We start from the raw sequence: 12,717 nt of genomic DNA, 5'->3' as shown, positions 1-12,717 counted from the left end.
ATTGTGGATATCCTGAAAACCTGACTAGCAAGAGGTACTCCAGGACTGGACTTGGGAACACTGTCTTAGTGCACAGGAAAAACTTACATAAGAGCATGCTAAGGCCACTTTAAACTGCAGCTTAGTAAAACAACCCATCAATGAACTCTTTAGAGATCTTTTGTATGCTCAGTTCTCTACTGTTTGCTGAAGACTCTAGTTCATTTCCTGTGGCAGGACTAGCTCATACAACACTATCAACCTGTACACATAGGGTTTATTAACTCCATGTCATCCCAAGTTTTTCCTGAGGTCACTGTTTCTCTTCTATTTTGCTAATCATCCTAAATTCATATTCACAATATTATTTGGAATATTATTACCTCAAGTATCAAAATGTGTACTGTTTTCTATATTATACAGTCTACATATTCTGTATTGTAGCTTTTTCTCCACAAATGTACCATAAAAGTCAATTGATACCATTTATGTTGCTTTATTTTTTTAAAGAAACATTTTAAAAAACATTTATTAAATTAGCTTTTGTAAAATGTAAATCACATGTGTTAAATGCATGCAGAATGGAGGAAAAGATTTTGGTTTATAACAAAAGTAGTTTGGTGGATTGTAGTTCACGTAACAGCCAGTAATTGCACTTGATTTGTTTTTGTTCTTTTTGTTTGTTTGTTTTCAATGTCTTGTTTTTGTTTTGTTTTTTAATTCTAGGTCTTTTCAGCATTTTCTCAGTGCTTTTGAGGAGCTGGTCCTTGTCTGAACATTAAATCATTCCAGTTTGAAACACAATCTTTACAAAAATGTATTTTAATTCACTTCTGTTGCATTGTGGAGAATTATGTAAACTGCTTCATGACAAAATTCACCAATTTAAAGTGCTCAAATAAATAATAACTTCTTTTGTCCTTCTGTGTTTTTGTACTTAGATTCTGCTGTTCATTCCATGAGCTCTTTTTATATCCTAAAGAATAAAGAAAACATATTAAGTGAAAACTGATTAATATAGAGTATAATTATATTTTCATGTAACAACACTTAGCTGACTAATATAGGCTTACTTTAGATACACTCCAACAACTAATATGTTGTATAAGTTATAGAATTTTCATTAATTAACATGTAGGGAGTGAATCTATAACACAGTCACTGAAATTTATGTGCTCATTATTACGCAAATTCTGTATATGGTGCTCAAAATTGCACCTGCAAATTTGGATATGCACCCAATTTGTGCGCACAGTATAACTGACAACCAAGCAAATTAGCACTGATAATTGTGCACTAATAATTAATGGCGTTAATTGGCAATAATTTAAATTTATGCATACATCTTTAGGCACCAGGATCCACATGGAAATTTTCTGCACAGATCAGAAAAGCAGGCATGGCCTTGGGAAGGTCATGGTCAGGTGGGGGCATTCCTGGAATTTGCATGCAGTATTATAGAATTCTGGAGATCTGCGCCTAATTTAGGCATGAGAATTTACACCAGGTTTCAGTTGGTGTAAATCCTTGCACCCAAATTTGGGCACAGATCCTGGCACTGAACACTATTCTATAAATGGTAGATCAGTCTTGTACATCAATGACCTGACATAGGCCGTGTTTTGGTACACAGTGCCTGCATCAGGGGTTATTTGGCATCAATAGTATATTGTAAACATACACAGCATGTCAGCTGAAGGCAAAGAATAGAACCCTTGTCCAAATACTGTATATTGATCCCAATGCGGTGTAGCCTCTGGGGTATAGAAACAGGTAGATCTCTGACATCTTCTTTCATAAAGACTGAAGCAAAGAATTCATTCAGTCTCTCTGCTATGACCTTGTCTTCCCTGAGTGCCCCTTCTGCTCCTTCATGATCTCACAGTCCCATGGATTCCCTCACAGGTTTTCTGCTTCTAATCTACCTGAAAAAGTTGTTACTGTGAGATTTTGGCTCTGTGGCAAGTTTCTTTTCATATTCTCTTTTAGCCTTCTTTATCAGTGCTTTGCATCTAACTTGCCAGTGTTAAGTTGCTTCGTATTTTCTTCATCCAGGTCTTTTTTTCCATTCTTTGAATGATGTTTATTTGACCATAATAGCCTCTTTCATTTCACCTTTTAACCATGCTGGCTGTCGTTTGCTCTTCTTTTCACCATTGTGAATACATGGAATGCATCTAGTCTGGACTTCCAAGATGGTATTTTTAAACAATGTACATGTCTGATTTAAAGTCCTAACCTTTGCAGCCAATCCTTTTAGCCTCTTTTTCACCATTTACCTCAGTTTTTCATGGCCATCCTCTCAAAAATTAAATGCTGCTACAGTATATTTCCTTACTGACTTCACTCCAGATAGTTCAAATTTGATCATGTTATGATCACTGTTTCCCAGCAGACCCAACGCTGTTACCTCTCATACTATGCCCTGCATTCCACTAAGGACTAGATCTAAAATAACTCCCCCTCTTGTTGGTTGCTGGAAACGTTAATCCAAGAAGCAGTCATTTATTATGTCTAGGAATTGTATCTGCCTAGCTTCCCCCTCTCCCCCCACCCGATGTAACATTTATCCAGTCAATATTGGGGTAATTGAAATCCGCCATTTTTTGAACCAGAGCAAAGTGGAGATGGCGAGACGCTAAGAGCTTGGACTATTCTTATATATGGAAATATTCCCCTGAAGCAGCTATATTGTAGCGAAACAGGGCAACCCTGTCGGGACTTTATAGAAGTGTGGAGTACAGTGTACGCGAGGCTGGATTCATAATACAAAGTTGGATAATTCTTCAGCCGAGATAAGTACTCTTTCCAAGCCTTATAAATTGTGTTATTTAGGTCTCCTTTACAAGTGTTTGTAGAGCACATGGTTAAGCCAGTGGCAAAATAGTTTTGTGGAGTTGTTTTTGAAGACATATGACTGATATGGTTCCCTCATTATACAAAAGGCTTGTCCTTTGACAAAGAGGTGTGTCTGTAATATCTGATGTCTTTTTTTCTCCACATTTTTGCTTTTGGTTTTGTGATTGTTAAATTTTTTTTGCCCAGGGGATGCCATAGTTGCTTGCAAACACATTGTGTATATAAGGTAGAAAGGTACATTTTTTGTGGGTAATTGAAATCACCCATTATTATACTGTTGCCCAATTTGCCAGCTTTTCTCATTTCTGTAAACATTTATTCATCTGTCTGTTTGTTCTGTCCTTGAAGACAGTAGAACAACCCTACCAGAATACCACTTCCCTTCACACATGGAATTTCTAGCCATAATTTTTTTGTTATATTTGTACCCCGCGCTTTCCCACTCATGGCAGGCTCAATGCGGCTTACCATAAGGATTCCACACTGCTTTCTTTTTCATGTAGATTTTGTTTGACACTTAAAGCAGTGTTTCCCAAGTCAGTCCTAGAGTACCCCCTTGCAAGTCAGTTTTTCAGGATATTCATAAAGAATATGCATGAGATTGATATGCATACACTGCCAGACTATGTCAATAGGGAGTAGGAAGCCTGAGAGGAAGGCACCAGTTGAACAACAATCAGCCCCTACCAGTGGGTACCCCTGGCCTTTTTGCCAGCCTCACTCAATGGTAGCTATACCCCTGCTAGCTGCCTGGTTCAAGGGTAGGAAGGAAAAGGGGAGATGCTGCCACCTGAGGAGGAGGATAAAGGCTGATGATAGCCACCTGGGGAAGGAGGGAGAGAGAAGGAAAGATACTGACCATCTAGGGGTGGTAGGAAGAAGAAGGGGAGACAATAGCAACATGGGGAGGGGGAGAAGGGAAGGGGAGATGCTGCAACCAGCATATAATAGCCTGGCCCCTGCAAAATCTAGAAGATCTGGGCTACAGAGGCCTAGCTGTCCAGAAATAAAGGTAGAAAAGAATTGGTTTACTGATTTGAATACGCCAGCTTTGAGAAATACAATGTGCAGGATTTCTCACATCTTTGTATTTTGCACAATACAGGAAGAAATGCATTTCTGTTTCTCTAGAGTTGTAGTCCACGCAGATGCACCCTTTCTGTTGCCACAGGGGTTGGACCTGGCAGTGACTTGTAGAGTCCCAAGCCAAAGCCCATTAGCTGTCCCATTACTGCTGTAACCTGTGTCTCGCCCTTTACTAGCTCAGGTCTGCTAAAACCCCAACCTGGGTCACAGGTAAAACACAATTTATTTTCTCTCTCCAGTCATGGTGTCATAGGGGATCGCTCTCATACCACACCCAAATCCCATATCGACTGCAGTCAAGCTGGGAGTGGGTAAATGGTCCGGAATAGAGATCTGGGATGTTGGGAATACTTTGAGCCTCGGGGTGTCACTTCACTCCATCCATAAACACTCGCTATCACTCTCTTGCCAATGATAATGCTGCACTCCAGGAGTTTTATAGAATGCAACACAGCTTTACTTTAACTTTAACTGTCAAACAAGTTTGCCAACTCTCAGTCCTGTTCAAGATCATTAGCAATGCTCTTGGTTCTCTCCCCACTCGTTAGATAGGATGTCTGCTCTACATATTTATACCACCTCCTTTTGTATCAGCAATAAATCCAAAGCTGCTTTGTTACTCCTGACTCCAATCCCTTACATTCAGGCACAGACCCTTTAGGCTGTCCTCGTATGGCTACACTCCGGCCTTGGACAGGCTTTCCCTGTCCTGGTCCCGGTCCCAGGCTGGACTCCCCTTATCTACCTGAAGCTCTCACACCCTCTCCAATTGCCACTTATAGGGGCAGCAACTGCTCCTTTAGCCAGCTTGTATTTATTCCTTCACTCCAGGACCTGCCAATGCTCCCGAGGGTCCTGGCAGAAGTACAGGCAACCAAAAATCTCTTGTACCTCACCATAACTCCTTTTATTAAACCCAAACTCCAACCCTGCTGTCACTCTCTACAGGGATACCACTTTCTCTCTGCAACTTATTTCAACATCACTCCCTTGGGCTGGTTTTCCTCCCACCCAGGGACATCATACTTTCCAACCCACTGGCATGGACCTCCCTCCACCCAGGGCCTCTGGAAAGGTCTATCACACATAAAGTTAGTAATACCAATTCCATGGGATATTACACCGTTACATCACAAATAAGAGCCACAACAGGAACCATGAACATTTGAGGGGAATGGAGGAGGGGGGGGGGGGCAAGATGGGGAGCTGCTGTACAGGCAGTAAGGGGAGAGAGAGGGAGATATAATGGACCATGTAGGGAGGGGTATGAAAGGAAAGATTCTGGACCATGCTTTGTGGGGGAGGGGAGCATGAGAGAGCGGAGGTTCTGAACATGGAGGAGACGGGAATAGGAAGATATGGGGGGATACTGTACTGGGGGAGAGAGAGAAAAACAAGCAGGCAGACTCTGATAGATAGTAGGGTGAAAGAAGGAGTCTGATGCTGGAGCTTGTAGAAGGGGGTTAGGGACTAGGGGCTAATGCAGGGCTAAGACTGGTGCTGAGGGGTTGACATGGGGCTAAGGATGGCAGAAGGGGACTCACACTGATAGACTGTGGAGATGGAAGAAAGGGTGCAAGATAAGAGAGATGGGGGTGGCAGAAGGGGTCTCATGCTTGTCCTGGAAGAAGGGGGCTAGGGATGGAAGGACAAGAGGTCAGGTGGGAGAAGGGGACTGGGGGCTGAAGGTGAAGATGGAAGGGCACAGCGACGGAAGCTAGAGTTAAGGTGGAGAAAAGGCAGGGTAAATGGATATTTGAGAAGGAGGTAGGTAGGTGGAAGCTGTAGAAGGGTAGAAAGAAGCAAGGGAGAAAAGGCAGGAGAATAGGTGCTGGTGCTGCAAGCACAGGCAGCAAAGGGCACATAGCAGAGAGGGGAAGCATATGGCTGAAGTTTGCCTAGAGCGATAGATATCCTTGGACCAACCCTGCATTTGACTCTGGCATTTTTCATTGGGGCTTTTTCCAAGGCTATACAGTTGGTTAGCCAATGAAAAAGCTTTTTAAATTGCTCTCTTATTGAAGAATGTGAACCGGAAAACATAAATCTTACTGGAGGATAAAATGAAAACAAGAATAAACTAGGACAAAGTCTCTGAACTGTATCCCAGATGAACTAGGTAAAAAAAACAACAACAAAAAACATTTTGTGTGTGTGTGGGTTCAGAGGAATAGGTGCTGCAGACTTTGCTGACAGCTGATTTGTACAATGGAGTGTAATACCATTTCTCCCCAAATACAAAATATACAGCTGCCTGCTCTAAACCAGTCAAAACTCCTATTCTAAATGAGCTAAGTTGGTGCTTAATTTAATTAAGGGGGCAGTTCTTGAAACAGCTTCAGCAAAACGTGAGCATATCGGATGTTTAGTCCCTGTCCCAACTGACACTACAATATTTCTAAGATGAGTGCATTAAAAGCGTGTGTCTTCATATTTGGATACTAGTTTAGAAAAAAATGATAAAAAGTAATATTAAAAGTATCTTGCATCTGTAAACCGATGAGGAGGTGGGTGCGTAATTCTTGCAGCAAAATCTTTTTAGCTGACAAGTGACACCACTGAGGTTTTCAGATTTAAATATTTATAACTTTACTGGTTCTGTAGGTGCATTGATTGAGATTTATATTGAAAGCCCCTAAGAAAAATAGTTTGCCTTTATAAAGTGTTTTCTAAACCAATCAAAGACATGATTACAAATATTAATCCTACAAATACAATTGTAATTTCTATTACTTCTGTTTTATTTCTTTGTATTTCTGGCCTTTCTATAATCTACTTTAAGCAGATTTGTTTCTTCTGGAAAGTGCAGAATATAAGTGTTAAATTAACTCCACCACTAGAGGACAGTATAAGACATAAATTCAAAAAGTTCTCATGGTTCATATGGTGCATAAGAATGGTATTCCTGGTTGCGGTGTCCCTCAGGGTCATCATTATCCCCTTTGCTTTTTAATGTTTTTATGAGGCCACTTGGAGTTTTGCTCAATTCTCTCTGGGTGCAAATATTGTCTTATATAGACAATATTTTTTTTTATTATGCCCTGCACTACATACTTTTGAGCATACTGTAGAAATGTTAATTTAAAATATTTCTACGATTGATTCATGGGCTAGTATGATTTTTTTTTTTTAATTGAACAGGCAGAAGACTAATATTATTTGGTTTGGGAATTATGATTCCTAGCCTCAAAAAGTTTTATAACTTGCTACAGGTGAAACCTTGCAAATTACAAATAAGCCTAAGGTCTTGGGCATTATCTTAGATTTCAGATTGTCCTTTGATGAACAAATTACAGCTCTTGTGAAAAAAGTTCATTTTCGTTTGCATCAGCTTTGAGTAATTTGAACTTGTCTCAATGTTGAAAGTTTTAGAAGTATAGCCCAGGCTGTTCTCCTGCCATACCTTGACTGTTGTAATTCTTTATTTGGGGGACTTACCGTGAATTTCTTACAGAGACTGCAGCTTCTTCAAAATACAACTGTTAGAATTATTTTTAGATTTAATAAATTTGAGAGATTATTCCCTCAAAACTATATCGGCTTCCTGTTTCTTCATGCATAAATTTAAAATAACCTGCATGGTTTTTAAATCTTTAGTGGGACAAAATTCAAGGCCCTGTTTACTAAGGCGCACTAACATTTTTAGTGCACACTAAAATTTAGCACGCACTAATGCTAAAGATACCCATATATTCCTATGGGTGTCTCTAGCATTAGAGCGCACTAAAATGATAGCACGCCTACAGCGCAGCTTAATAGACAGGGCACTCATTTCGCTTATCTATTTGATTTGACGGTTTTAGCATGCACTAACCGTGTAGATGCCCATAGGAATATTATTTTTTTATTTGTAACACTTGTACCCCACATTTTCCCACCTATTTGCAGGCTCAATGTGGCTTACATAGTACTGTAGAGGTGATCGCCAATATCGGTATGAACAATTACAAAGTGAAGTTGTGGTAGAGTAAAGTTTGTGCATGACAGTCAGATTTAGGAATCATAAGGAGGAAGAGGTAATTTATGTCCAATCGAGTTTTGGTTATTATGTGCATCAACATGGTTAGTCCAGGCTAATTTTTAGCGTGTGCTAAAAATGCTAGCTCACCTTTGTAAATAGGGCCCTCAGACAACTACACACTTTCTATGTGCATGCTAATCGGTATAAGACGTGATTATCTTTAAACCGATTAGCACGCAATCATTTCTTTGCAGCAGACCCCACTGTTAACTTAAACTTCCACCCCATAAGTTCTGTCTGTTATTTAGCTGTCTGTTTGTCTATTAGATTGCAACTCCAAGAACAGGAACTGTCTACTGTATGTGTCTGTAAAGCACTGTGTACACCTGGTAGTGCTATATAACTAATAATAATAATATATAACACACATGGATACACAAGGAGAACAAAAATTAATGACACAACTGGCAGACAGCAAAGATAATGAGCAGTCCAGGGATGGCTCAAGGGACTGTGGTGCCCTCAGCCAACATTTACACCAGCATCTCCCACCCACCCGCGATTCATCTCAAGTTTCAAGCTTATTCTTAGTCTTGATATATCGCTAAAGAGGAAACCTATCAGAGTGCTTTACAAAATAAGGGCCCCTTTTACTAAGCCATGTAGGCACCTACGTGCGCCGAATGCGCGCCAAATTGGAGTTACCGCTCGGTTACCACATGGCCCTTGCGGTAATTTCAATTTTGTTGTGTCTGAAAAATATTTTTGATTTTCTGACACGCATAACGGATGTGCGCCAAGTGGCATTTGACACGCATAGGTCATTACCACCCAGATTCTTTACCGCTAGGTCTATGGCTGGCAGTAAGGTCTTATACTCAAAATGGACGTGCGACAATTTTGCCGCACGTCCATTTTCAGCAAAAAAAGGCCTTTTTTACAGGTGTGCTAAAAAATGGATCTGCGCACCCAAAACTCACGCCTACACTAACGCAAGCCATTTTTCAGCATGCCTTTGTAAAAGGACCCCATAATTAATTAAAAGAAATTAGAAAAGAACTACAATAAAAATAGGAAAGATAGAGAAGCCATAGTTTACCTGAGGAAGACAATAGGGGGAGGAAAAAAAATATTATAGGAGAACCATACTGGGACAGGGAGAGATGCTGTCATGTAGCAATTTGTGGACCATGTATCTCCACTCTCTAAGGTACTGGCTGCAGCAGCAGCGATCCACATACGCTACCTGCGCCCTTCACAGAGCCTTCCCACAGGTGCATCCTACCCAGCTGGAAACAGAAGTTGCATCACAGGGGGAGGGATGGGGGTAGGAAGAGGCACAAGGAAGATTCCAGGCTGGGCGCAAGCAGCATGTGTGGATCTCTGCTGCTGCTGGTACCCTTTAGAGCAGTGGATCTCAACATTTTTTCAGCTGGGACACACCTGAATGTCACATACATGGCACACTGCATAAATGACCCTCACAGATCTTTAGTCTGATATAGTATGGTAGTTCTTAGGAATTAAATGCAAACATGCTCTGCATCCACAAAAAACCCTATCTCCCCCCAACAACAGGTGCAGTGCAGATCATAACAAGCACATTTTCTCTACGGAAGTTACCATACAAAAAAGATATACGTGTATACATATTCTCATACGCGTATCATCTGAGTAATAGCAATCATAAATCTCTCCACTAGCAGGCACATTGTGAAATAACACGAAACCTGAAAAAATATCTAATTCAACATACATGTTGAATTTTTTTCCAATCTGACGAAGAAGGGCAACCTTCGAAAGCTAATCAAGAAATGTATTGTTATTTCCAATAAAAAAGGTATCATCTTATTTTCTTTTCCATGTTTTATTTTGTTTGATTTCTATTGATAATATACATGTAGCAACCTAAATTAGCACTAATTCCTATGATTTAAATAGCATGAACCCTATCTAAGAACAGGCAATGCTACAAATATTATATGGGGCCCTAAAACACCAATACACCTACAACTTATAAAACAGAACAAATGGAACTTCTGCTGAGTTCTGACAAGCACAGAACAAAAGACCCTCGCACAAGTCAGTAAGCAGGCAAACACAGCAAAGATGACACCAAAGATGATGCAACAAAACGTACTATAGACTCAAAGAGTTCACATCAGAAGTTTTATTCAAAGTATAATGAACTCTTGTGCATTGAAGCAAATGATATTAAGCTGTGGGGACTGACTTTGTCCTAATGCACTGAGCGAATACCTCTTAATGTGCATGGGTTTTATCGAAAATTGGCTTTAGCGTTCCTTTTATTTTCAAAGGAGGAAGCTCTGCCACTGCACATAGAATCCATTCCATGTTAGAACACATTTGACTCCTGATGCAGGCGCTATGCGCCGAAACACGGCCCATGTCAGGTCATTAATGGAAGATTGATTTTCAAGTCAAATAATTAAAGGAACTGTGTCCCGATTTTGAAGGCTGTTGGTGCGGCAAATGAGAGGAAGCCCATTCAATTCCTATGGGCTTCCTCTCATTTGCCACACAGGAATCGCTAGCGCGGCTTTGTAAAAGAAGCCCTTAGCGAGCTGTGCACATAAATCTCAATGGCAATTAGTGCTGATAATTGCTTAACATCCAATTAACAGAGCTGATTAACTAGCTAACCAATTAAGCTATGTACATTGTTATAGAATACGCTTCGGATTCTGCACAGATTTTTAGGCATCACATATAGAATCCGGGGGATAGCGGGTAACGAAAGCTATATTGGTATTGGAAAGCACAATCAAAACCAGAGTAGTTGAAAATGTGGGTAGAAAGTTCAAAGTCCTTGGACCTGAAGCACTTCTCTGGTTTTCTTCTCCTTTGATATGCTTCACCCTGGGCCCCAAGGTGGGTACCTCACTCCCCTCTGCCCATATCTGTAAAGACTGCAAACTTACATCTTCAGACAGCCTGGTACCTGAATCAATCACCAGCAGTGTATAATTGTTCTGGACAATAAGTCAAACAGCAAAACTCCTAAAGGTCTTTTGAATTACAGAGGTGGCTATACCCTAGATGGAGGTATAAGGGGAATTATTTACTCTCCTCTCTAAGAGGGCAAATAATTAAGGGATTTTAGAGAAATATCAAAAGCAAATCTATTGACTGGGAAGTGAGGGACGCACCTGGGAGATAGATCCCTTCCTCCTTAGTGCTGCGTCATCTCGGATGTGATGCAGTGATTTGCCTGGGGTTCAGTTTCTCTCTACTGTTCTGAATGTCTCCTTCCTTTCGGGAAGCTGGACCCCAGTCACTTCTCCCTTCTGTACTGAGCCCCCCCGGTACTGGATTTTGCAGGCTGGCCTTATAGCCTGGATCCCTTTGGATCATGGACTCCCTCTTACTCCTTTGGCTTATGCCGGTAGGTTAGTTAGCCTAAATAGCTAAACTAGTTTGATTTGGGGTAAAATAGCCTGTCTTAATACTAGCCCACATTGATAACTTCCCCTCTAAATACTAATTCTGTCTTTCTGAAAGGTTGCTCAGAATATTCTCAGATTTTTAATATTCTCTATCCATACAGATTTAAGAGAGCAAGAAAATGAATACCAACCATTTGTCTTGATTCAACAGGATCATCAAGGCCACAGAATGAATGCTAGTGAGAAAAACAAAAATAGGAACAAAAACTATAAAGCAAGATCAAAATAAAACAAGAAAAAAGAAAAGGAGAAGAGATAAGAGATGGGTAACATGGAATTCAGAGACATTACTGCACATCATAACATTATCAACTAAATGGTCAAAAATGTCTTTAAAAAATAGCGGGCACACTCAAAATATCTACAACTTCCTGGCTACTTGAATCCACTTTATAACGCACAACAGTTTCTCCTCTTTTCTTCATTATTTATTTAAACAAAAGTATCCATAGAAAATGGTAAAAGATCAGTTTCATTCCTTCTTGCACGGAGAAAGATCATTCTATAAGAAAGTAAGCAAACATAGCTTGACTTGACTTGTATCTTTGACTTATTTATTTATTTATTACATTTGTATCCCACATTTTCCCACATAGCAGTAGGCTCAATGTGGCTTACAGGTTCTGGAGAGGAGAGTACCAACTCTGGGAAACTTTAACTTTATTAACTTTTGTCTTCACTTTTGAATAAATATTTGGCACTTATCTTTTCAAAACGCAACTAGATACAGATGCCACCGCCTACAAGTGACATGTTTTGCAATTGCTGTTTCAGTGCGTGGTCTGGCAAATCTTAGTTTTCTTACACTGCATGTATTGCGTCAATGTCTGTTTCATTGTGATCAGACATTAACGCAATATGTACAGTGCAAGAAAACTTAGGGGTCCTTTTACTAAGGTGCACTGAAAATGGCCTGCGGTAGTGTAGACGCGTGTTTTGGGCCTGCACAGAATCATTTTTTAGCGCAACTACAAAAAAATGCCTTTTTTAAATTTTTGCCGAAAACGGATGTGCAGCAAAATGAAAACTGCCATGCGTCCATTTTGGCCATTGACCTAGCAGTAAGGTCTCACGTGGTAACCAGGCAGTAATGGTCTGCACGCATCAAATGCCACTTGATAGACATAGCTGCTGCGTGCCAGAAAATAAAAAATATTTTTCAGATGCGAGTAGAGGGCGCTCACCAAAATTGAAATTACTGCAAGAGGCACATGATAACCGGGCAGTAACTCCAATTTGGCGAACGTTCAGCACACATAGGCACCTGTCCGGCTTAGTTTTGCCAGACCCAGCCCTGAAACAGCAATTGCAAAACATGCCGCTGTCCACACATTAATCCACAAGATTATCCATGGTGAATCTCCG

At 40.4% G+C, this 12,717-nt stretch overlaps 1 protein-coding gene across 1 annotated transcript in view; it reads right to left on the bottom strand.

Annotated features, from left to right (window-relative positions):
- Positions 1 to 525: 525 nt before the first annotated feature.
- Positions 526 to 12,717, bottom strand: part of JAKMIP1 (janus kinase and microtubule interacting protein 1) — a 360,574-nt gene continuing 348,382 nt past the window's right edge. The window contains exons 23-24 of the mRNA XM_030191173.1: positions 11,484 to 11,528; positions 526 to 955 (exon numbers count right to left, since the gene is read on the bottom strand). Of these exons, the coding sequence (XP_030047033.1) occupies positions 917 to 955; positions 11,484 to 11,528 (84 nt within the window). The 3' untranslated portion in view covers positions 526 to 916. The remainder of the gene's footprint in view (positions 956 to 11,483; positions 11,529 to 12,717) is intronic.

This window comes from Microcaecilia unicolor, chromosome 2 (assembly GCF_901765095.1).
Source record: "Microcaecilia unicolor chromosome 2, aMicUni1.1, whole genome shotgun sequence".
Lineage (NCBI taxonomy): Eukaryota > Metazoa > Chordata > Amphibia > Gymnophiona > Siphonopidae > Microcaecilia > Microcaecilia unicolor.
This window is presented reverse-complemented; position numbering and strand designations above follow the sequence as displayed.